General features: G+C 45.7%; 1 protein-coding gene across 1 annotated transcript in view; it reads right to left on the reverse strand.

Moving 5' to 3' along the window:
• Window positions 1-26,657, reverse strand: part of CCDC148 (coiled-coil domain containing 148) — a 164,965-nt gene that overhangs the window by 70,624 nt on the left and 67,684 nt on the right. Inside the window, exons 10-11 of the mRNA XM_054972437.1 lie at window positions 12,615-12,753; window positions 10,977-11,183 (exon numbers count right to left, since the gene is read on the reverse strand). Of these exons, the coding sequence (XP_054828412.1) occupies window positions 10,977-11,183; window positions 12,615-12,753 (346 nt within the window). The remainder of the gene's footprint in view (window positions 1-10,976; window positions 11,184-12,614; window positions 12,754-26,657) is intronic.

Here is a 26,657-nt window from a genome sequence, read left to right on the forward strand (position 1 = left end):
AGGCGCAGGCCAGCCGCCGGAGAATTTTCTAGAGCTTCCATGGCTCCGAAGGGGCCGTTTGTCGCGCGCCTCAGCGACCGTTTTCCCCGCCCAAACGGTCACGTGATCCTCCAGCGACCAACGGCCCCTTCCCTCAGTTCTCCCTTGCCGCCGCTTGACCAACACACTTCAGCCGTAACACCTTAAAAACACCAATATCCGTTACAGCCATCACAGTGTTGTGCATTGGAGTTCACAGCGGGGTAGGAGGGAGGGTTGTGTGTCAGCACAGAAGAACTCGATGAACATAAGTTACAGGTATGTTAACCCTGTTTTCATCTTCGTTCTTCTGTGCCTCCACACATGGGAGTGTACCAAGCTTCACACAATAAGGAAGGCGGGGGTGAAGTCCAACACAATTTTATTAAGCAAACAAGATCAACAATAAATAGATATGCATATATACATCTATGTAAAAATACTGTGTAAGGACACATAAATATTCAATATTTACATATATACACACCCCCAGGTACATATATACACACTTTCACTCAAGGGTACCCAACAGGTACGCCAAGAAAGTCATTCCAAAACTCCCTCAGGAAAAAAGGGAGTGTAAGACAGCCTTGGCCACAGATACATCCTGCTCCGCATTGACATCAACGGCGTAATGCCTGACAAAGGTGTCTGCAGAGGACCATGTGGCTGCTTTACAAATGTTAACCAGGGGCACCCCCCTGAGGAGTGCCGAAGAGGATGCTTGGGACCGCGTGGAGTGGGCTCTGACATGAAGCGGGCAAGCCACCCCTGCTAGGGAATAGGCCTTGCTAATGGCCGTCACAATCCACCTAGACAGGGTCTGTGAGGAAGCCCTGTTACCCTTGTCCTTGGCCCCAAAACATACAAACAGGTGAGGACTGGAGCGGAATCCCTTCGTCCTATCCAGGTAATAGGCTAGGGCCCTCTTCAAGTCTAGGGTATGGAGGGCCTTTTCCCCCTTAGAGGAGGGTTGAGGAAAGAATGCAGGCAGTGAGATATCCTACGAGAGGTGGAAGGCGGACACCACCTTAGGCAGGAACCCAAGGCAGGGACGCAGGACCACCTTGTTGGGGTGAAACACAAGAAAGGGAGGGTCAGACCTCAGTGCAGACAGCTCACTGACCCTTCTGGCCGATGTGACGGCCACCAAGAATGCTACCTTATAGGATAGCATATCCAAGGGGCATGTAGCCATCGGTTCAAATGGAGGCAACATGAGACGTGAGAGCACCAAGGACAGCGACCACTGAGGCACTGGCGCTGACACAGGTGGGTAAAGATTGTACATGCCCTTAAGGAACTGGCGGGATTGTGGGTGAGAAAACACCGTAGCACCCTCAACTCGGGTGTGAGCAGCTGATATCGCTGCCAGGTGGACCTTGAGGGAGGAAGCCTTCAAGCCCAGGCCACGCAAGTGGCACAAATACTCGAACACCACCCCCAAGGGACTGATGTCAGGCACCACTCCTCTGGCAAGTGCCCAGAGCTCAAACCTGCGCCACTTGGCCGCATAAGCGCGCCTAGTGGATGGCCGACGAGCATTCAGGAGGACCCTCTGTACCTCGTCAGTAAAGCCTATCGGGGAGGAACGATCCGCCAAGCCGTTAGATGCAGCTTCCTTGGATCGTGGTGGACCAGGCTCCCGTTTAGGAGAAGGTCTTGCCGAGAGGGCAGACTCACATACGTCCGTTGGGACATCCGCAGGAGCTTCGGGAACCAAACCTGCCGTGGCCAGAAGGGGGCCACTAGGATGCAGTCCGTCCCGTCCTCCTCTATCTTGCACAGGACCCTGGGAATCAAGGGGAACGGAGGAAACATGTAGTGCAAGCCCTGCGTCCACGTAAACTGGAAGGCATCCCCAATAGAGAGGGGGTCGCTTCCTGCCCTGGAACAGAACGTGTGGGCCTTGGTGGTCGCCGCAGTGGCGAACACATCTATCACTGGATGACCCCACATCTGGAAGATCGGCCCAACGCACTCTACGTTCAGTTCCCACTCGTGTTCCAGTAAAGGGACCCTGCTGAGGGCATCTGCTCGGGCATTGTCCGACCCAGCCACGTGTATAGCACGGAGCGACACGCCGTTCTTGATAGCCCACTGCCAAGTGAGTGTGGCTTCCCGGCACAGGGCCATGGACACTGTGCCCCCCTGCTGATTCACGTAGTACATGGCAGTCGTGTTGTCCGTCTGCACCAAGACATGACGATTTCTCAGCAGTGCTGTAAGAGACACAAGTGCGAAACGAATGGCCCTTAGTTCAAGCACATTGATATGGAGGGTCTTTTCCCTGTCAGACCAGACATCTTGCACCGACACATCACCACAGTAAGCCCCCCATCCCAACAGAGAGGCATCAGTGGTAACCGTGATGTCATGGTGTTGATACCCGAAAGGGGTCCCTCTAAACAAGTTGTCGTCAGACAGCCACCAGTCCAAGGAGGAGAGGATGACCCTCGGGATAGAGAATTTGAGGGACGGAGGGTGCAGTAGAGCATCATACCTCCGCACAAACCAGTTCTGTAGAGGGCGCATACGCAGCCTAGCGAAAGGCACCACAGAGGTGGCCGCTGCCATATGCCCTAGTAAGCACTGGATAGTGCGCACAGACTGGAACCGGTTCCTTTTAAACACGGCCACTAGACCCCTTAGGGACCGAGCCCTCTCCAAGGGGAGCAGGGCCTTACCCTCCACAGAGTCTAACAGTGCACCAATGTAGGACACCTTGCAGTTGGGCACCAGTTTGGATTTCTCCAAGTTCACCAGGAGCCCCAGGCGTTGGCAAGTGCTAAGTACCAAGCCAATGTCCTGCACCAGCCTAGACTCTGATTCAGCCACGATGAGCCAGTCATCGAGGTACGGAAAGATGGTACAGCCTTCTTCCCGTAGGAAGGAAACCACAGGGGCCACACATTTAGTGAACACTCGTGGGGCAGTGGACAGGCCAAAGGGGAGCACCTTATACCGGAAAACCCGTTGCCGGTAAACAAAGCTCAGGTACTTCCTGTGCTCCTTCCGTATGCCCACGTGAAAGTATGCGTCTTTTAAGTCAAGAACCGCAAACCAATCCCCCTGTTTCAGCAAGGCGATCACAGCCGCCAACGTTACCATTTTGAATTTGGTCACCTTGAGGAAGGCATTAAGGCCCCTCAGATCCAAGATGGGACGTAAGCCCCCATCCTTCTTAGGGACCAGGAAGAACCTAGAGAAGAATCCCTTTACAGAGTCCTCATAGGGCAATTCTTCCACAGCACCTTTGGCCAAGAGCGACACGATCTCCGCATCCAGCTCGGCCATAGTGTTATTGACAGCTGTCAGGGGTGAACTGCATCTAGGCAGCTCAACGAACTCCAGCCCGTATCCCAGTTCAACAATAGTTAAGACCCATGAGTCAGATGTTATTGACTCCCACTCAGAGAGGAGTGGACTAAGTCTGTCCGAAAAGTTCGGGGATACGGCTGGCGTGACCCGTCAGTACTGCCTCCCGGTGCCCTGCTGATCCTTCTGCTGGGCCGGTTGTTGTGCCGGACGAGGCTTGAAGGGCCGACGCCTCCTCTGCTGTTGTGCGGGAGGGTAAGGCCGCTGTTGGTAGGCAGGATACTGCTGGTAGCCTGGCCGCTGTTGATGGTATCTGCCCTGGTAATGGTAAGGACCAGATCGGGGAGCGTACCGTGACCTGGAGGAGGGCTTGTCCGCTGGAGCCAGACCCAAAGACCGCGCCGTCTGCCGGTCCTCTTTCTTTTTCTTCAGGGTCTCGTCGGTCGCTTTGGAAAAGAGCGAGTCCCCCTCAAATGGCATGCTCTCCACTCTGGAACGCACCTCTTGGGACAGGGCCGTAGACCGCAACCAGGAGTGGCGCCTGAGGACCACCGCCGAAGCCATTCCTCTAGCAGCAGTGTCAGCAGCGTGGCTTCCAGCGTTCATCTGCTGCTTAGACAGCCTCACAGCCTCTGTCTGCAGCAGGGACACCACAGCCTTCTGCTCAGGAGGGAGGTCTCGTGTATAGGATGCCAACTTCTCCCAGAGGTACAGCTGGTACCCTGCCATGATGGTCTGATAGTTGGCAATCCTCAGACCTAGGGAAGAAACAATGTATTGGCGCCTGCCCATGGCATCCAGTTTCTTGCCCTCCTTATCGGCAGGTACCGAGGAGTGACCCGATCGCCTGGGGTTGAACTCCTCTGTGACCAAGGAGGAAGGTGGAGGGTGTTTCACCAGCGCCGGCCAGGTACCCTGCTTGATCTTGTAGAGCTGCTCAATCCTCTTGGATGTTGGAGGTTGATCGCAGGGCACCTGCCACACCTTCTCCACGATTTCCTCAAGACCCTCGAGCATGGGGAAGCCAACATATGCCGGGTTGTCTCCGTAAATGCGCTTGAGGAGCTTGTCCTTGGTCTGGGGAACCGCCGAGGAGATGTCCATCTCGAGAGCCTTGGCCATCCTCGCCATCTGGTCGGCGTAGATGCGGAGGTCCTCGAATGGCGAGTCCGCAGATGGTACAAGCTCTTCAGCTGGCGATGGTTCGGACCAGGACTCCGACTGGTAGCCGCCAAAGCTCTCCACATCCTCCTCATCGGAACCGAGCTGGGATTCCGGAACCTGGTGCGGAGGGGGAGCCCACGTCGACCTCGATGTCGAAGGCCTCGGTTCCGACACGGAGAAACCTGCAGGTGCCCCTTCCCACTGGCAATGGTATGGCGAGGGGAGGTAGGAGGCCTGTCGATGTCGGGACGCAGTGGACCGGACCGATCGGACACTGTCCCCAGACCGACGTCGCTCACGACCGGCAGCTGGTGGAGACGGACGGGCAGGCGACGGACGGCTCCGACGAGGAGACGGGCTCGGTTCCAGCCTCGGCGACCGAAGAGCAGGCGATGTTCGGATCCGACGGCGCGGGCTCGGCTCCGGTCCCGAAGAGAATTCTGCGGGCACCGTCTCGAAGGCCATCGGATCCGGCACCGGCACGGAGATGTCCTCTGGCTCCGGGGAATCCAGATGAGGGGAAGGCGTGTGAGGAAGCACGATGACCTCTTCCCGGGGAGCGGGATGCGGCGACCGGTGATGTTTGGTCTTCTTCTTCTTCTTCGCCGGTTCCGAAGAAGACCTCGGAACCGACGCGCTCCTCGCCTTCGAAGGGGACCTCGGCCTCGATCTCTTAGGTTTTACCGGAATCGACCCGGTCGTCGGTTCCGATCGGGGACTCGGTAGACGGATCCTCGGTTCCGATGTCGGTCTCGGATCCGACCTGGTGGAAGATGCGCTACGGGGCGGCCGCACCGGTCCCTGCGCTGGAGAGGCCGCTCTCGACGCCGAGGCACTCGGGGGACGCGGTTTCGACCCCGACCTCGCGGAGGCCACTGAGCCAGCTCCGGAATGCCGTTCGGCAGAGGGGCTAGGGCCGGCCTTGGAGGAGGGCAACGGGGCGCCTCCGGACATGACCTTCTGCCACAGGGAGGAGTTAAGACGGGCCTTGCGCTCCTGTCGGGCCTTGCTGGTGAAGCCCTGGCAAATCTTACAGGCCGTTACATTATGGGTCTCCCCCAAACAGAACAGGCACAGTTCATGGCCATCGGTCTTGGCCATTTTAGTGTGGCATTGGAGGCAATGCTTGAAGAGAGCCTTTGAGGCCATCTTCAGGGGCACGCAAAAGGAAGGTCAACAAACAGTCCGAGTCAAATTACCGAGTCCACAACAAAGTCCAAACGAGATCCGAAGAATAGTCGAGGTCACGAAGTCCGAAGTCAAAAGCCAAGCAATCAGTCAGAATAAAGCACGAAGCACAAAAGCACAGAGCAACGAAGCTCACGTTCTCTCCAAGCGGCGGCAAGAAGAGAACTGAGGGAAGGGGCCGTTGGTCGCTGGAGGATCACGTGACCGTTTGGGCGGGAAAACGGTCGCTGAGGCGCGCGACAAACGGCCCCTTCGGAGCCATGGAAGCTCTAGAAAATTCTCCGGCGGCTGGCCTGCGCCTGCGCAGTCCCCATGTGTGGAGGCACAGAAGAACGAAGATGAACATAAAGCACCTGTGTGATGTTCTGTGACTGCAGCACACAGAAGACTATGTAATGGTCCCAGTGCAAACAAGAATTTGCTGTAGGCAAACCAGGGTGTATTTACACAAATGACGGGCCATTTTCTGTTAGTCTAATAGAAATGGAGGTAATTTTTTGGTCAATCCCCCCTCCTCCTGTGGTTCTCTGAGCTCCCCAAAATCCTGCTGTTAGAAGACTCGGGGACTCTCAGAGACAGCATGTTGAGAACAAAGAGGTGACTTGCTCTAGTAAAGGGGAAATCAGTGGAAACTGTCCTTTTTTCTGTAGGTGGGAAACCATCTTTACATTCAAGCCTATAAACCATTACTTGGCTTGCATTAGTTTAATTACAATGGATTTCTACAAAAGAGTCCTATTTCCCAATTACTATGATGGGATGGGCACACATGAGAAAGGGCTATTGCATATTCTTACCCAGGCTGTAGATTTCTCAGGAGCATCTGACTGGCTAGACCAGATGGACTTTTCCAACAAAGCTCTTACGTGCTTACATAAAATGAAATCCAAGTCACTTCACTTTGAATAACCCAACTCCATCCAGCTCCAATTATAATGAAGTATTTGGGCACACAACCAAGATAAAAGCAATTGGTATACATTCACCTGCTGTAATTCATAAATAAAAGCTGTAATTTATAGTTATCTGGGGCAGGGCTGGGGGATGAAGCCAATCCTATAAACCCATTTACATACATACAACATAACTTTCATTTCCTTTCTCCAGACAAGCAGCTTCATTGCCAAGCAAGATTTTTTTTAAAGATCAAGTGTTTAAAACGACAGCTTGTGGTGCACTAGAAGCAAAGAACCCATTTGAGGGCAAACTACCTTCTCTGAAACTAGGCTGCTCTCAGCAATTGTTCTGAACAAAAATCTATTTGTGACTCTCCTTAAGTCACATAGAGAAGCAGCCAAATCTTTAATGCTTATTCCCACAGGACAAAGATTTTACAGAATTAAAGAAATCGGGTTAGAATGAGCATTTTTTGTCAGACATCAGCTGATTGTAATCAATATCATGTTGTTGTTTCTGAATATTGACTTCCCAAATTGTTGTTTCTGAATATTGACTTCCCAAATCCTTGTACGCCATTAAAGGTATTTGAATTGAATTGAATTGAATTGAATTGAATTGAATCCCCAATGCACTAGATGACTAACAGAGCAATATTCTTTTTCACCGTTTAAAAATGGGTGATGCGCCTTCTCATCTGTGTTCTGCTTTATTCTCACAGTTGCTTTGAACTATGATCATACAAAGGATGAACACAATCTCCACTCAATTCATAGGGATGTAGGTGGAAGGGCTCTCAGTCCCCCATTTTGACCTTGATGATGTTTAATATTAGGTCTTCCTGGTATACAATTTGATCAGAGGTGAAGGTGTTGATTTGGCATGTGACACTGAAGCATGGCTAGAGGACTCAGATGTTTTGAATATCACTTTGTCTCAGTTAGTCGCAGCTGAGTATATGGGCTTTCATCAACACCAAACAGGGGGACGCAAAGGACATTGTCCTTTGAGAATGTTTGTCCTTTTGCAACATCCATGTGCAGACAAGGAACAGTTTTGATTGTATGTGCCTTGTACTGGGTTCCAGGGACAGATTGGGGATACTGCTGGTATGCTGTCCTAGCTTGCTAGGAAGTAGGCCTGGATGAGCTGACGGAGTTGATCACAGAGGTGGTGTTGCAAATCCCAAATCTGATAGTGTCGAGGTACTTCAATGTCTATACTGTTGCCTCCTTGCCTGGTTTGGCTCAGGACTTCATGACCACTATGGAAGCCATGGGACTGTCCCAGGCTGAGTTTGTCTTGACAGAACATTGACTGATGTCAACAGAGACCGAAGAATTCTAAAGGCTATTTTGTGCAAGCTAGCCTTTGCCTATTCTGGCTTTTAAGTTTCTGCCAGGAGAAGGTGCTAGACACTTTGCAGAAGATTATTATGTCTGTCTTACAAGGGTTATTTCCTTCACAGCTAAAGAAAGCTGTCATGAGACCTCCTTCTTAAGAAGTCATCTTTGGATAAGAGGGAGGTGCACAGTTATTGTCTTGTGATCTGTGGAACCTACATTCAACTGATTTTGCTTGTTTCTTGTTGGCAGGAAACAGCTAGCGGGGACCTGCTGTGTAAGGTACTTCAAGCAGCCATTGTATTCCCAGCATTCTTTATGTAAGACCATGAGAGTAGGTTGTCACTAATATGCCTTGTATCTCATTGTCCGATCTGCTGGAAGCAGCTGGGCAAATGTATTGAGGCTGTGGTCAAGCGGCTGAAGGTAAACAAGCTGAAGCTTAATCCAGACAAGATGGAGGTGATGTTCTTTGATAAGTTAGAATGTTTGGCTGGTATTGATTTGTCAGACCTAGACAGAGTTAAGCTTTCTGCCATAGCTCAAGTTAATAAGCTGCAGGTGCTTCTGTGCCTGGTCTTGTTAACAGACAAGTAAATCAATGTTTCGGCTAGGAGCACCTTCTTTAATTACATCTAAGATGTAAACTGCCCCCTTATTTAGATCCTGCTGACCAGGATCAGTTGGTCCATGGTACATATCCTCCAGATTGGTCGATTTTAATGTGCTCTACAGAGAGCTGCCTTTGAAGATGTCTTGGAAACTCGAATCGGTGCATAATGTGTAAGCATACCAGCCCTTGGGTGGCAATCCCTAGGAGCAATAAGGAGTGGAGAATTCTTGGAAGTCACTGTTTTGAAACCATAAAACCAGAAAGATTTTTGAAATTCCTAGAGTGTCACATCATTTCTTGTGTCAAAACAGGAAGTGACATTGTGCTACTCAAGGAATTTCAAAAATCATTATAGTCTTACCACAGAGATTTCTTAAATTCCTAAAGTTTCATGACAACACATACTATTCTGAAACAAAAAATGATTTCCAGATGCTGTCCCTTCTCCCCACACCACTGAGCAAGAGTAGAGGACAGGGAGCATCACCATGAGGACTTCAGTCATTACTGGGTAAGTGACAACTCTAAAAATGCGGCAGCCGGTCCTTTTTTTAGGGTCAGCAGCTCAGAACATATAATTCCAGTGCTGTATCAACTGCACTGCCTACCCCTTTGCTCCCGGGCCCAATTCAATGTGCTTTAAAGCCCTTCACAGCCTAGGGCTTCACCACATCTCCCACTATATTCCCTGTTCCTGTTACATTCTTCCATCAGCCTCCTCCTGAAGATGCCCTGCCCTTAGGACTGTCTGTATAGCTACAGGGCAATCACAGGCTTTTTTATTTACTTTGGAATGGCCTGCCAGGGCGGTTGAGTATGGTGCCTTCACTTGCTACATTTAGGAAAGTAAGTAAGGCAGTTTTATTCCAGACAGCATTTGGTGAAAGATGAATTTTTCTAGCAGACTCAGCTGTGAGTTTGCTTATCCTAGAGGTTTTAAATGTGAATGTTTTAAAAGAGGTAATCTGTGTATTTTAAACTGTTTCATTTTTGTTAAGTGGGCTATTATATATTCTTGCAGCTTGGCTGCTGCATTGTTCACTGCCTTTGGTCCAAGGAGATCAGATGAGATAGAAATGTTTAAAATAAAATTTTAAACTACTTAAAATAAACTATATTTGCACAAGTTGAACTCAGGTTACCCAAATACTTTTAAGAACTTACCTAATACTCTATGCAAAGTTTCACTGGTAAAGTTGCAGATCAATTAAGAACTTAAAATGAATCCATTAAAGGATTTGAACTGCCCACCAGAATATAATGCCATTTGTTTAACTTTATGACATACATTGAGAAGTGTGATCTGAATGAATACACATACAATTTTTTTGGCCTAATGTTGGTTTTTTTCCTCACAGGTGATTGTAATTTCTTTGTCCAAAAAACGGTGACTACTAGTGCAACTGGCAAGAATTTGTAGAGGTGGTGAAAGTATTCTTACAGGAAAGGGAAGGGTGACCAAGATGCACTCTCTCTTTACACCCTCCTCCCTCCGCACTTCCTTGCAGCCCCCACGGGTCTATGATAATGAACTGTCAGGTTCACATATACATAAATCATATTACATCATCACATTTAAATCATATTACAGCAGCAGCAAATATAGCAGAAACTGTGCTGATATACTGAAAGCACAAGTTAGATGAATACAGGGTAAAAGGCCAGAAGCATTTACTAAAGCATCCAGAATATGTTTATTAGCTGTTTATTGATTCTGGCTGATCATGCATTTGGCAACTGCAAGACTCGTTTTCTGGACAGAGATTAGATTTTTCAAATGAATGCTTTTGTCCAACACATCTTTAGATTTCATCCTTCCCTCTTCTCCACACACTTCCCCTTGGTATATTACTTCTACTTACTTATAAGATTAATATGTGATTCAATTCATTCTCTAGAATTACATTTTCTGTCCCTGAAGTGTATACTTTTCTGGTACAGACACACATCAGTCAGTTCACCTATTCCCTCTCTTTCACTGCAGCCTCATTATTCCAGCATGTCTGTTATTGGGGCAGCAGGGGGTGGGGGTGGGGATGAGTGAGCACAGCCCAGGAAGTGCTCTACTAATATTAACTCTCAGAGGGGTGATTAAGAAGTGAGAACAAGAATATGTTAGCACATGGCACCAAGGAAAATAGATTTATTAATATTCAGTCTCAAAAATGCAAGAAAATAAATTAAAAGTAAATTGTCTACAAAATTGCCTAGCACAACATGTCAAGGACTTTCTTTTACTCAAAGGCATGTAATCAAAAAGTGCTGTCTGGAAGAATTAGCAGACTAATACCTGTGAGTATAGGACAATCTTTATCCATTCCGGGGGAGAGACCATATTAAAGCTTTGGCAACATTTTTTTCTTCAGGTAAATATTGAACAAGCCAGGATACAATTAGCAACATAGATTTATGTGTGGTTATGTAACTGAGCCTACCTTTTCTTTGAGATCCGCACATATTTCCTGTTGTTTTCTTCTATTATTAGCCAACATAATGTCTGTCTCATGAGCGGCACAAGCTTCCGCAATAGTCATTACCGCCTTCAGTAAAAATGCTTTTCTAGCCTGGATCCAGTTGAACATCAATGCTCTCCACTGATTCCTAGTGAAATGATACTGATCCCAAGCCCTTTCATGAGCAACCTAAAAGTAAACATCATAATTATCTTAATTTATAAACACTATAATCTAAATCCAGATAGTTCAAAACAGCCATTAAAAACAAAGCCTTTAGAACCTAAAATGAAAATGACCTTCCTTATAGCAATCTCTCCACTACTCAATCCAAAAGACACCATTGTTTAAAAAGGTCACCATCACAAGGCACCAAAGGAATGAAAAAGCATTATCCAAAGGAAGGAAAGAGAATTATTGCAATGTACGGAAATAAGCAGTTCTCTTTCTGGAGTAATCTCATGGATTAATTCAATTAGCCACAAAAAATAATAACCGAACAGTGTAATTTCACAATAGAATATCAAACAAAACATAGGGACAGGACAATAGGCTTGTCTTAGATGGTATTTGCATGTTTTGGAATTGGCTTGAGGGAAAGCTGTTATTTGAATGTTCTATTGCTTTCAAGTATTTTGATGTTGCTGTGATTTTTGAGCTTTTGGAATAAGGAGGGATATATAAAATCATATCATTGAAAATTACATAATTGAAACACGTAATTGAAGAAATACCTTTAATATCGATATAGTAACATGGTATGGCTTACTTAAATTATCCTACTATATAAAAGGCTAAGCATATTTAAGATAACTTACTTCCTACCCTGGTGTGCCACCAGAAGTCGCTAATGAGGAAGGAAGCCCAGATGAGGCAGCCAGACCTCCATAGAGTGCACCACGGCAGGAAGCCTAGGCTGGGATCAGGCACGGAGCAGGCAGCACTGCCTGCCCTCCACCTTCATCCAGCTTGGATCAGGAGCTGAGCAGGTGGCATCCCACCCCGCTCTTCAGCCAGCTGGGAGCAGAGCAGGTGGAAATGTCTGCCCCCCTTCATTCAGCTGGGTTCAAGAATGGAGCAGGTGGCAATGCCCCCCCCCCTTCATCCAGCTGGGATCAAGAGTGGAGCAGGAGACAATGCCCACCCCCCTCTTCACCCATCTGGGATCAGGAGCAGAGCAGGTGGCAATGCCCACCCCACCTTCACCTGTCCGGGATCAGGCACAGAGCAGGTGGCAATGCCCGTCCCCCCTTCATGTGGCTGGGATCAAGTGCGGAGCAGGTGGCAATGCCTTCTCCCTGCCTTCAGCCAGCCAGGATCAGGAGCAGAGCAGGTGGCAATGCATGCCCCCCTCCTTCACTCAGCTGGGATCAGGCGCAGAGCAAGAGGCAATCTCTGCCCACCCTTCACCCGGCCAGGAACAGGCGCAGAGCAGGCGGCAATGCCTGCCACACTTCACTCGGCCGGGATTAGGTGCAGAGGAGGTGGCCAGGCCTGCCCCCAGTTCCTACTTCCTAGCTGACACCTCCAAGATTACTTCTTTACTGAAAATGTAATCATTTTCTATTGAAAATGTAATCTAACTGCACATCATAATATTAAAATAGTATTACCACTTACTAGATTTTGCCTAGTCTTGTGAGAAAGAAGTTTCTGCAACATATCTAAGTAGAGTGTTCTTCTGCCCTGAAGGTTACTTGGGTACTGACTAACCACCACCTGATAAACCCAGAGATCTTCTGCATTCCACTGGAAATTCCTGAAGGAGTAGAAAGGGAAAAACAAATTTTAGATTTCAGCATAAAATAGATGAGTAATAGTAATGTTTTGCTTTTGAAGCTGATCAATCATAGCCTTATGCAAAGATATAATAGGATGCTGCTCTAGCAAAATGAAAACACCTTGTACTGATGTCTTTTATGGAAAACATAAATTTTTAAGAACAGTCCTTCCTATGTTCAATACACATGTAACTTTCTTTTCTGGTCCAGAGAAAAGTTCTGAAAAGCAGTTCTGCAAGCTTTCAATGTAGCACGAATTGAAAAGCTAACTAATTCCTATATCATTACTTGCATGTAACTTCTCTTGTAACCAATATATTTTTTAATCAGTCCAAACTAAGGTGGCAGACTGCAGCCGGAAAGCTGAATGAGTATTTCTTTTTGGTATGTGTGAGAGCAGAGCAAATGGTAAAGCAGAAAATGCATCATGGATAAAGGAGCTGCTGTGACTACTATTAAATATTAAACTGTCCTCACCTTTTGCTAGATGCAGGATGACATGAAACTACAGGGATCCTTTTAACAGAAGTACTACCCTGGTGTAGTTCTGCTTAGATTGAAACTGTTTAGCTTCCCTTTTTAAAAAAAGAGACTTAGAAAAATACAAACTGTCTTGTCACAAGCTCTAAACTCTGCTTAATATTCCATTGAAAAAGCAGATTTTTTTTTTCAAGGAAAAACCACTACCACTAAACTGGCCTCGCATACAGCAGATCAGAAAGCAACCACTGATATAACAAAGGAAACAGCTTGCTGCCAAGCAAAATAAATAATGGTGTATCCATGAAGAACTCTGGATACAAAAAGCATCCGCTTTCTCTTGCTATTCCAGGAATTATTTTAAGTGTCACACCCTTCCTAAGATGAAGGCTGATCATAAAATCAAGAGGAATACAAACAAAGACACAATAAGAGAACATGGGTTTACTTTTTGTTAAGTGTGCCCCTGAAAATTTGAAAATTCAATATTCATTAGATTAGGAATTTCAGACTCTGTGGAATTTTGGGAAAGAATTTTGGATTTTTTTTTCCTACACTGGCAGAGGGAATCTGTTAGAATTTAGATTTTTGAGATGGGTTTTGGATATTTAGAGGCCCCCTCCTTCTTGCATATTTTAAAATATGATTCCAAAGAAATGAAATATTTGGGAAAGGGAATGGAAGATTTCACGTTTTGTAGAGGATACAGAAAGGAAACAAACCCTTTCTCATAACAGTGTAATTTCCCAAGCTTACTAACATTTATCTCGTCGTAATGCATTGTGCTGGGTTTCAGGAGTGGCGTCACTTCTGGATGCGACGTCATCACGCACGCTCGCTTTGTGCATGCATGTGTGATAATAGAGAGTTCTACCATCTCTTTTCCCAGAAAAAAAAGCCCTGCTCAGAACCGGTTTTTTTCTGGAATTCCTAAATTAACCAGGTCCATTATTCCCTATGGAGGAATATTTCTCAGGGGCTGGAGAGGCTGATTTTGAAATTAATGACATTAAAATTGCAGTAGAGTGGCTGCCTGTCTATTAAAAATCCCTCAAGTTTCAAAAATATTGGGTCAAGGGGTCAAGTTGTACAGGTCCCTGTACAAGGTGCCTCCAGCTACTCTTAATTGCTTCCTATGGGTGTGTTTGTGGGGGGGGGGGGGATTGATGCTTTCTGCAGTGCAAAGAAGCCTTAGCCAAATACACAAAAGCAACCACTGATCAAAAAGAACCAACAAAGCCCAACAGAACTAATACCAAACCAGAGAACCCCAGCAGAACCAGCCTGGCAGCAGGCGGCAGCAGGCAGGCATTCCAAAACAATCTCACTATGAAGCTGCAGCTGGTCACAGCAGTGTGGGGTTTTGTTGTGGTGGTTGTTTTGTTTTGCTTTTTGCATTTTGCCTGGGCAAAAGAATGAAGGGGGGAGGGAGATGATTCTCTGAGACAAACAGACCATGATGACAGAATTGTCATGACTGGACAGACAATTGAGTTCTGGGTCATGCTGGATTTTAAGTTTTCTTGACCCACGGACAGTGCTGCCTGGGCAGGGCAGGTCACCACATAAGGCCTGGGATTGTTACAGTATAGGCAAAGGTGAGCTTGCCTTTGCTAGCTTTTCTCTTCAGGGATCAGTTTTGGTCGTGGGTTCACCTGGGGAAAGGAGATCCAAGGATGGCAGTTAGCCTGCCCGGGGCAGTGGGGCTCTTTCAGTCTGGCAGGAGCAACGGGCGACATGTAGCCCACAGCCAAAACTTTCCTTTGGGGGGGGGGGGTCAGCAAGCATGGTCTTTGATGGGCCACAAACCCCAGAAGGTCTCTCAGAAGGAAACTGTTCTCAAGCAACAAGGGTGTTGCCATTTGGCTGTGGCTCCTTTAAGCAGCCCTTGGTGCGATCACTGGGGAAACTATCCTGTTGCAGCTCTATATACAGTTTGCACTGTGCCAGGAAGGATGGAAACATTCTGGTATCCCCTTCAAACTTTTCTAGTACACTGACTGGACATTTTCATTGTTATGGGGGGCAGATGTAGGCACCTGCAGCACCTCTTGCTACTGGAGCTTTTCTTGTATGGGTACATCTTGCTGGCTCAAAAGACTCACTAGAACCCTTAATATAGGATTGCCAGGCCCCATAGGCTCCCAGCGGGAGGAGGGCCCTGGTACTCACCAGCTGCACAAACTTCATGCACTCCTGGCTCCAGCATGATGACATCACTTCTGGAATTGACATCATCGCACTAGCTGCAGGAGTGCTCCCACTTTTTACAAAGCGTGAACACTCCAGTGGCCAGAGTGATGATGTCACTTAAGGAAATGGTGTCATTGTGCCCTGCTGGGAGTATGTCCACCATACACTTGCCTATGTTGTATGATGGTGGTAGCCAATCACTGAATGGCACCAGGGCAAACCACCTAGGAACCCTACTTTAGCACCTCATTTTCTGCAGCCAGCTTCTCCATCTGTGTCTGGATTAGCTACCATGTGTTCTGCAGGTAGGCCTGGTTGAGACTAACCTGGTGTGGGTCTCGTGCTTGGCTAGTGAGACTTGGGAGCATAGACTGGAGCCAGAAGCAAGGAGCTGGAGCCCAGCACTTGTGCCTAGTGAACTAGTTGATCCAGCAAGGTAGCCTTACCAAGCCTCAGCCTAAATGGGCTGGGATGTGATCAGGCTCAGCTGCACTGACAGGTGCTGAAGCTCTGCTGAGCTTTGGCTAGGATCCAGCAAAGAAGTATCACTCTCACTGCTCTGCTCTGGGGTGAGGTTGCACGCAGGCAGACTGGCATTTTGCCTCCTTTGGGCCACCTCAGCCTGGACCTTCTTCAGCTCCCATTCCTCCAAGGTGGGAACAGGTCTTGGGGGTCTATGAGCCTGAGTTCAAGACCTACTCAGAAAAGGCCTGATGGCTATCTCAGGGGCCAGCAGTGAGGACTCCCTTGTAGGCTCCAGCAGGATAGCCTCTGGTCCTACTAGGACATCATCAGCCAGCACCTCTGCAATCTTAGGCTCTCCCTGCTCCTGTTGGTCCTCCTTGGCTGATGGTCTTGGCTCCCTAGCTCTTCCCCTGAGGACTCTGAGGCTGAGTCACTGAGCTGGTTGGAGGGAGTCATGACACATCCCTACCTTTCATTTCTCCTTTAGTGCTCCTGACATTTAGTCAGGAGGTCTGTGTCTCCACCCTCCCTTTTGCTGTGGCTGTGGACTTCAGAGAAGAGAAGATCTATTGCCTGCTTGTATTTTCCAGACATATAACAGAACATCAAATATCCAAAGTGACTTTCCAGGAATTAACACCACATGTTGTAGTGTCAGTTTTCTAAACCATTAGCATGATCACGTTTGAGATGTGTGATAATCATTACTCAAAGTCTTACAAGTTAATGTGCTTTGCTCATTTGTCAGAATTGGGAAAATGGGAATTCACCCAACAACCTTAGCTTCATTCACAACATACATCAGGGCCCTTCATATTTGGCATACTATTTCATGAGACAATGATGTAATATAAATGAAAATCAGTTATTCCTAGGAGCTTTTCTGGGTGGTGTCTATAATGCATTTTTTTATTTCTAGCCAAGGCTTTTGAAGTCTGGTTTTTATCCTGGAACATGAAAGGTGAAAAAGTAGGGGAAATGCTGTTCATTGTTATAGGTCCAGCAAAAAGGGATCAAGGGGCAACCAATCTTTCCAACTATTTAAAACACTGGGAGTCACTTAAATAAAAGATAACATTTAATAAAATTCTAGAAAACCATGTCCACCTAGCTAGTGTCTTCATATTTGTTAATGAGTAGAATGCTTATTCTGACTGCAACAGAAAAATGTCTCTCTCTCTCTCTCTCTGTTCCGGCATCTAAAACACTTTTTCTTTTGTGACTTTATTAGAGCATCATTGTTGGAAAGATGCACAGTTTTCCCTTTGTCAGGGTTTGGCAGCTCATTGCTGACACCCGTAGATCTTGGCTCCCTGCACAGTCATCTTCTGTGTTTACAACCGATATGTAATAGAAGAATGCAGTTGTGGCTTATTTGTTTTTTGTTTGCAAAACTGATGCCATTTGGGAAGCTTTCCATCCATGCAGAGGAGGTGTCTGGATGTTAGAGTACCATAAAATGAAATACTATAGAATGAGAAAGGAGGGAAGCCTCAAAAAGAGTTAGTCAATTAGAACACAAAAGTGACATTACTAAGACGGAAGGGTTCTCCTTAGGAATAACTATAGGCTGCAGTTTGTTTCTTTTACAGTGCTTGGGTGCATTTTTCTCAGAAAGTATTCACTAGACATGGACTGGGAGGTGCCACGGACCAAACAGAAGGGGCCATGGGCTCAAGACAACTCAATAAAATCCATCTAGAAAGCAGACTGAAACCAGAGTTCCTGCAGAAGCCAAGAATAGTTTCTGGACCAGAGCCAGAACTCTGACTTGAGCAGCAGGCTACAGTGATATATAAAACCACGAACACAAGAAGCAGCCCTACAGTGAACCAGACCATTGATCCATCAAGGTGTCTTCTCAGACTGGCAGCAGCCCTTCCGCATCATGGGCAGAAATCTTTCACATCACCTGGTCCTCTGAACTGGCAGTGTCAGGTTTTCAGTCTGAGACCCTTCTGCATGCCAAGCAGATGCTTCGCTACTGAGCCACAGCGCCTTTCCAAATGGGTTAGTACAGTAGGAGGGCACAGAATGTTTCAAAGATATGCCATTGCCTAAGAAACCCAGAGCTCAGCTATTCAGAAGACATACAAAGACCAGCCCAACATGTATGATGCCGGAGCAGAGAGAATGCAAGGTAAGGTTTGATGTGGGCACCAGGCATCTTTTAACAGTCAGCTGAATTCTATATTTCTCCATAAGCTTTTTATGGCTGGCATATCCAACTGGTCTTGTCAATCAAGTTATTCCTTCATTCAGTACAGTACATGTAAGCAAGAAAATAAGGTAACTATCAAGAGCAGACCTTGGGATAAGAACTGGACCTAATGTGTGAACCATCCAAGCATAGCTTTTCTATCTGCAAAAGAAAGAAACGTAATGTTTTCTCATGACTATAATACTATATGCCGAGGCAGAACTAGACAAGGTATTAAAAACGGGGCTGTCCTTCAACCCCCTATAACATCTGTACAGATTTATTTAAACAAAACAGGAGTCCAGAGGAATCTTTAAGAATTTATTTCAGCTTTTGTGAGTCAGAGCTCACTTCATCATATGTGAGATCCGGACTTGCTTGTTCTGTTTCCACACCAATGGCAGCCAATAATATGAAGCAGGAGAATTCAGTGGTGGGAATTCATAAAAAATCAGAATGTGATGTTAAAAGATTATAGATGCTTTGAAAGTTATGGCAAGAGAATATGACATATAGGAGCCCCATGTTAAGAGATGCATCTAGTTTTATACGCACACACCCCTAGTCTTTTCACACCAACACGAGTATCACAACTGAAAATATTTATGTTTAATTAGCACTTAGATAAACATTGCAATAGCAAATGATAATTCAACAGATCAATTACATTAAAAAAAAGCTTATCCTCGTTTAGTAATTTCGGATGTCTTGCAGTGTCATCAATAAGAATGCAGGATGATTTCTCTCTTCCCTCAAAATAGAAATGCAAATTAAGTAGCACAAAGATATAAAGCCTAACAGGTGAGCAGTTTTAAAACACAGTCCATAAATTAAGACTTGTACACAATAGGGAAAGCTGAAAAAAAATCTTCTGCTATGACAACTTTCATATACTTGCACTTTAAATCTGAACACATTAAACTAAAGGGCAGACATAATGGCTCTCTAACATAAAATGAGAAGGTTTACAAGGAGTTCTTTTCCAATCAAAACATCAGAAAGCAATATATCTTCCTGCACATAAAGTGCACGGAGCATCATGACAGATTGTTTAATTACATTTTAATAAATCCAGTGACAACATTAATTGGGGTCAGATTTAGTGTCAACATTGAAATATAATCCGGATCCATACAAAATGATAGCTCAATGAATTTTTTTTTTAAAAGCAGGCATCTCAAACTGCTGCCAAGTCTTTGGTTGTCCTCATTGGTTTTAGTGGCTTTCTGTTTCAACACCTTTTGAATAGCTGTGCAGACTGCTAATTATTTTCTTATTGTTTGCATTCTAAAGTTAAAATATGAATGTACTATTAAATTGAGCTGCAGTAAGGCTAATATTCTGCTTAAGAGAGTCTTCCAGGTTACCATAAAACACAGCTTTAAGTCCCATAGAAATCTACAGGATTTACTTCCAGGAAACGGCTTAGATCTCATGGCAAATCTCAGCTGATGTAAAGGATTTTCCACAAAATGGATTTCTGACTCCATTGCTGGAATGGGACTTCTCACTCCATGTGCTGCAGCCAAAAACGATCCCCCAAATGCTGTTTCTGGGGGATAGGAGACCACAAAAAACAACATGAGGGAAGAGTTGGAGGTCCATGGAGGGAGGAGGAAATAGGCAAAGTCACTCCTTTTCCATTAGTGAAATTTTTCACAGGATCTAACTCTTATCTTGTCCTTCCTCCAAAGAATCCAGGAAAGCATACATGATTTTTCAGTCCTCTTTATGTTATCCTTACAGCAATCCCATGTCATAGGTGAGAGCATGGCCCAAGGTTTACCAGTGAGCTTGATGGTTGAGTGGACATTGAAACCTGGGTCTCCCTGGTCCTAAGCAGATACTACTATATCACACTGGCAGTCACAAGAGAGGCATCAATCCAAGACCTTGATTCACCTTTTTCTATTCAAAAGTTGCTTCTTCAAGCTTCCCCACAATACTGATTTACCTCCCAACATTTCCCACATATTTTGGCTTACAGTTTGTGTGAATACACTACATAATCTGGAATACATCCGCAGTTTGACTCATAGAGCTGGAAGGGATCTCCAGGGCCCGATCCCCTGCACAATGCAGGAAATTCACAACTACCTCCCCCTACACCCCCAGTTCCCCCTTGTTCTATGCCCCAAAGATGGCAAAAAACCTCCAGGATCCCTGGCCAAACTAGCCTGAGAAAAATTGCTTCCTGACACCAAAGTAACGATCAGCATTACCCTGAGCATGTGAGAAAGTACCACGAGAACTAAGCACTGATGTAACCTTTCCTGTTCTCCCTTTCATGATCTGCCTAGGTTCACAGAATCAGCATTGCTTTCAGATGGCCATCTAGCTTCTCCTTAAAAACTCCAAAGGAGAGCCTCCTGAGGAAGCCTGTTCCATTGAGGGACCACTAACTATCAGGAAGTTCTTCCTAGTGTTTAGCTGGAAACGCTTTTGTTTTAATTTTAACCTGTTGGTTCTGATCCGACCTTCTGGAGCAACGGAAAACAACTCCGCAGTCCATACCATCCTCTATATGACAGCCATTCAAGTACCTGAAGATGGTTATCATATCACCTCTCAGTCACCTCCTCTCCAGGCTAAACATACCGAGCACCTTCAACCTTTCCTCATTGGACTTAGCCTCCAGACCCCTCACTGTCTTCGTTGCCCTCCGCTGGACATGATCCAGCTTGTCTATATCCCTCTTAAAATGCAGTGCTCAAAACTGAACACAATAGTCCAGGTGACATCTAATCAGAGCAGAGTAAAGCAATACCATCACTTTGTGTGATCTGGACGCAATAGTTCTGTTGATACAGCCCCAAATTTCATTTGCCTTCTTAGCTACCACATCACACTGCTGACTCATGTTCAGTGTATAGACCCCTAGATCCTTTACACACACAATACTACCAAGAGTCAGAACACACGAGACAAAATACCTAGATTCAACTCGTGTTTTTGTAATTTAATTTGTAATTTAATTTGTTTTTCTCCAAGGCCTGAACTATTTTTGTGTGTGTGTGCGCGCGCATGTGATCTACCAGGATTCCTGGAATGCACATGCTAGAGTGGCTTAGCAGTTGCTACTAAATGATCAGGCTTTCACAGTAATGAGCAGTGAATGCATAATGATAGGATGGGGTAGGCTTGTCTTGCAGTCAAAACACATGAGATTAAATACCTACGTTCAACTCGTGTTCTCTTACCTAAAGGTTTGACGGGAAGTGTAGGCGTCCTTGCAGCTTAAAGTTTAGCACTTACAGCGCAGGCGTCCTTGCAGCTTAAAGTTTAGCATTTACAGAGCAGCGAGGAGGGAAGTGCAGGCGTGGGGTGCCTTTCCTCCCACTCTCAAGGTGCATCACGGCATTTTCCCTTCCCCTCACCCGGCCTGGCCCTGCACAGCGATGCCTGGCTGCACTGGGAGACTTTAAGCTGCAAGGACCCCGCACATCCCTCTGCTGCTGCTCTGTAAATGCTAAACTTTAAGCTGCAAGGACACCTGCACTTCTCCCTGCTGCTCTGTAAATGCTAAACTTTAAGCTGCAAGGACGCCTACACTTCCCGACAAACCTTTAGGTAAGAGAACACGAGTTGAACGTAGGTATTTAATCTCATGTGTTTTGACTGCAAGACAAGCCTACCCCATCCTATCATTATGCATTCACTGCTCATTACTGTGAAAGCCTGATCATTTAGTAGCAACTGCTAAGCCACTCTAGCATGTGCATTCCAGGAATCCTGGTAGATCACATGCGCACACACACACACACAAAAATAGTTCAGGCCTTGGAGAAAAACAAATTAAATTACAAAAACATTTACTTTCCTAGGCTTCAGAGAACCAAACCAGTGGTCATTATCTTCATTTATTTAGGTGGTGTCTAAAACAGCTCAATAACAGGCACATCAGCACCAAACATTCTATACAGAAGAAAGATCTATCATTTCACTGGAACCTATTTCTAAATGTGCTAAAGATTAAAGCCCTTAAAACGTTAGGAATAATGGAATGCTTAAGAACCCTGGCTGAAATCAATTATCTTCAAGCAACTCTACAAGACAGATGCAATATGGGGCTGTGTGCACCAAACCTAGAGACCAAAGGAGGGTGGGTCAGAGGGGCCCACCTCCAACCCTTAAATGAATGTTATTCCCCTCTATTGTTGCTGCAGCAATTATATGGGAAGCATTGCACTCACTCTAAATGGGTTTCATTTGTCCTAAAGTGACATTACAATTTTGTCCCCTTCCATTCCAGTATCCACAAAACCACCGCATAGGAAGGGGAGACTTTTCGCTACTTGTGGAAGCATTTAAACATCATCTCCTCATTTTTGCTCAGCCCTTTGGATAGCACTTTTTAGACAAGAGATTACCCTATTTCGACAACTATTTGATCACAGTTCATTGCATGTATTCATATTCCATACAGGCAGCTGCTCTATGAACCCAGGGAACCAGAGAAATGGAATGAGAGAAATGTTTCCATTCCTAATACAAATAGCAGTAAACACTTTGCCAGATACTTAGTGCTTCCCCTCCAGAGGACTACATTGAAACCTGGGGGAGGGGACCCACATGCTTGAATGCTTCCCTATTTCAAAAAATTCCATGAAATGGAAAGCTAGCACATCAGGTGAAAAGGCTGCAACCCCCTCCCCCTCAAAATGCTAACACCACATGAATGGCGGCACTCAAGCAAAGAAGACGTCAATCACACAACCCCTCTACTTACAGTCTAAGAAGGTACAATCTCATGGGGAATGTGAATTAGTTGGTTTCGTATCACATGCATGTAAAGAAATCAAGATACACATGTATGACTGAAGTTTATTTGAACACAACAGGAATAACAACAACATTTGACTTATATACTGCCCTTCATGACAACTTAATGCCACACTCAGAGCGGTTTACAAAGTGTGTTATTATTATCTTCATGACAATCACCCTGTGAGGTGGGTGGGGCTGAGAGACCTCCGAGAAGCTGTGACTGACCCAAGGGAAGTCACAGGTACACTGAAAGTGGCATATGACCCTTCTAACTGCTGGGCTGGATTAATTCTCTATGAACAAAGGACTAGTGTATTAACTCATGCAAGTGGTAGCTCTAGAGACTAGCAAGGATCTTTGAGAGGGTTCAATAGTAACATGGCAATAGTTTACAAGTTCCTCCAAGTGGCAGCATAGCCAAGTTTTATTCATATCTCCCTGGGATGGCTTGGAGGAGTAACCAGATACAAATCTGACTTCCTAACCATCAGCATGCCGCTTCAAAAGTGAAAGCACACCTTTAGACCTGTGGAAAGTAGAGCTAAATAAGCAAGAGGAAAAGCATACTAGCTAAGTGTCTGAGTGATGCTGGGGGCCTCTGACTACCCAGGGGGACTGGAAGAGGTTGCAAGTATAATAGGAGCAGTGCAGGAAAGGCACCGTTTATGGACACAGGTGTGGATCCAATACCTTTGCACTGAATATGCTTTTCTCTGATCACTGCGGAGGCAGTCCTCTGCTGGACAGCTCACTTCTTCTCACGATAGGTATTTGAGGGCCAAAGTGCCAAGTGCGAGAAGAAGCAAGCTCTGCAATGGAGGACTGCCTTTGCAGTACCCAGAGAAAAGTATGCACAGAGCAAAGGTATAGGGATCCAGGCCACAGGCCAGAAATACAGCGGCTTTCTGAAGACCTGCCTATTCAGATCTTTATAAAGTAAGTGTTGATTTTGGTGGAGCTAATTTATGTTACAGGATCGCTATCAGGCTAAAAACACCGATGTCAGCTTCTTGGAGGACGGCTGGGATAAAAGTGAAAGAAATAAATTTTGAGGCAAATTGAACTCAAGGGCCTTGTGCGAGGCTGGTACTCAGAGGCTGGTAGGAAGAACAGTCTTGTCATGTTAATATTTTGCGAGTTCATGTCCTGTTTATGTGCCTTGAGGTTTTGTATGTTATCTGTCTCCCCTGAACCCTTCATCCACTGAAATTTCCAACTGAGAAAGTGCCACTACAAAAAATAAGAACCCTGTACATATCAGGAATTCACTAAAACTCCATCATTGCTGAAATATGTTTCAGGTATTCAACTTGGCACCATTGTACAACATAGCTATCGTTTTTCCACTAGGAAAAAAAAATCTAGCACCATTATTTGATTTCAGAACTGAAACTTGGCCATGTTCCTGTACACAAACCCTCTCAGGCAGCTGCTTTTTATTTTCCTCTGAATCAGATTTACCGTAAATTAATCCCTGGCTTTGTACACACTAAAGAACATAAAAAGCCTCCTAAGGGAAGTCGCCCTCCCAGGCTGTAATCCCTTGCTACCCCTCTATAATAGGCAGGACAATGTAAATCTGATGCACTGTTTCACTGAATTTGCAGCCAGGCAAGCTACAACAATAACTCCAACTGAGATGTCAGCTTCCCCATATGTCAACCGTGTCATTGTTGATTGTTGTACCAGAAACATTCAGCTACTGAGCTGGTAGTCAAATTTTTTGCTAACCCCCAATTTCTGTTTACAGCAGAAGATACAAGCAGTCCTAATAGGCAACCTGGAAAATGACTGTGTCAGTTTCTACTCTGAAAACAATCATTGCAGAAAGTGAGACTTGCAGCTTAATGGCCATAGAAAGCTTGGCTTCAGCCACCTATCTGATGGTGTACTGCAGTATTTACAATCTTTCACAATACTCCATTGTAATCCTCTCCCCGTTACCCTGATGCTGTGACCAGCCCTATTCTGTGACTAAGGTAGCAGCATTGCTTCCGTGAAGACGCGCTAGAACAAGACATCTTTGTTTGTCAGGGGTTTTTCAGTTAGGAGAAGATGGTGGTGGTTCTGGGGGAGTACTGATGCGGGAGTGACAACAGTGTCACTAGGTGGCATTTTAAGACCCTTCCTCAGAAAGGAAATTACAGAAACACTATCAGCGTGCTGCAGTTATTAAACAGAGTCCACAATGACCCATCAATGTACATGGCACACATAGACACAGCCAACTACTGACTATGGGGTGAATTTGAGTTCTGCCAAGGTTTTTGGTGGCACAGACTTGCACCAGCATTGAGGATGTGTCTGTGGGTGGAGAGACTTAGGAAACTAAGTCCAGCTCTGGCCATGGCACGCCCCATACACTGTCCAAGTTTACACCACCATAACTTACACTGGCAAAGCACCTAAGAGGTGTGACACTGGGGTAGGATTTAGTGGCCCTTTTGAGCTGCAATTTAGGATTACAGCTGGAATCAAAAAGACAAATCTAATGACTACCAAGGAATTGTGTGATTTTAATGCTGACTATGAAGAAATTGAAATCGTTGATTATCTATTCCTTGGCTCAATCATCAACCACAAGGGTGACTGCAACAAAGAAATGAGAAGGAGATTGAGACTTGAAAGGGCAGCCAATGAAGGGACTAAAAAGATCCTTAAGAGTAAGGAAGTGTCACTAGAGACCAACATTAAGATATTATGGTATTTCCCATTACTATGTATGGATGTACAAGTGGGACAATGAAGAAAGCTGACAAAAAGAAAGTTGATTCATTTGAAATGTGGTGCTGGAAGAGAGTTCTGTGGATACCATGGACAGCCAAAGAGACAAATAAGTGGGTTCTAGATCAAATCAAGCCTGAATTCTCCCTAGAAGCCAAAATGACAAAACTGAGGCTATCGTACTTTGATCTCATAATGAGAAGGCAAGACTTGCTGGAAAAGACAACAATGGTAGGAAAAGTTGAAGGCAGTAGGAAAAGAGGAAGACAAAACATGAAATGGATTGACTCAATACAGGAAGCTGTGGGCCTTCAGTTTGCAAGACCTCAGCATGGTTGTCAATGATAAGATATTTTGGAGGTGATAATTTATAGCATCGCCATAAGTCTCAAGTGACTTGACAGCTCATAACACACACACACTACTAGCTTATTTTCTGTTTTCAAGTAAGAAAACTTTATGCACTCTTACTTATGTTATCTTATAAACAAGTTGGGGACCTATGAGAAATCACCAAAAAAGAAATAGTTTGAGAATCCTACTCTCTCTCCAGAGTTCTTCTAGTCACCAGGAGCTTGAGTGAGCTAAATTCCCATTCCCCTGTTTAGCTGACAAGCATCCACTCCAGGGACAATCTTAGTGATTCTGGGGCCCTGGCCAAAAATTCAGGATGGGGCCACAGAATCTCTGCTGCTCTCCCCAGGCCATCGTCCAAGACAGGACGGGCATGAGCAGTCATCAGAAGTTCTTTCTCTCATCTGTCAAGGGGGCAGGGCCGTCTGTGATCACCACCATCATCACTCCAGTGTGGAAGCCAGGCTGCTGTTCCTGTTGCCCATTGACAAAGACTGCCCCTGATTTGCTTTCAGCATTTTCTCCCCTTCTGGACATTTTTTGTTCTGATCAGACAGTTGGGGAATGTTATTTTTGGTCAAGTAATTTTTTTCCTGAAAAATGGCTTGCCCCCAATCCACCCACACACCCACAGACCTGTGTCTTTTAACATCCCAAGATCTTCTGGCCTTCTGAAGTCTGTGGCATGGTTCAATCTTT

This window comes from Eublepharis macularius, chromosome 2 (assembly GCF_028583425.1).
Source record: "Eublepharis macularius isolate TG4126 chromosome 2, MPM_Emac_v1.0, whole genome shotgun sequence".
NCBI classification, from domain to species: domain Eukaryota; kingdom Metazoa; phylum Chordata; class Lepidosauria; order Squamata; family Eublepharidae; genus Eublepharis; species Eublepharis macularius.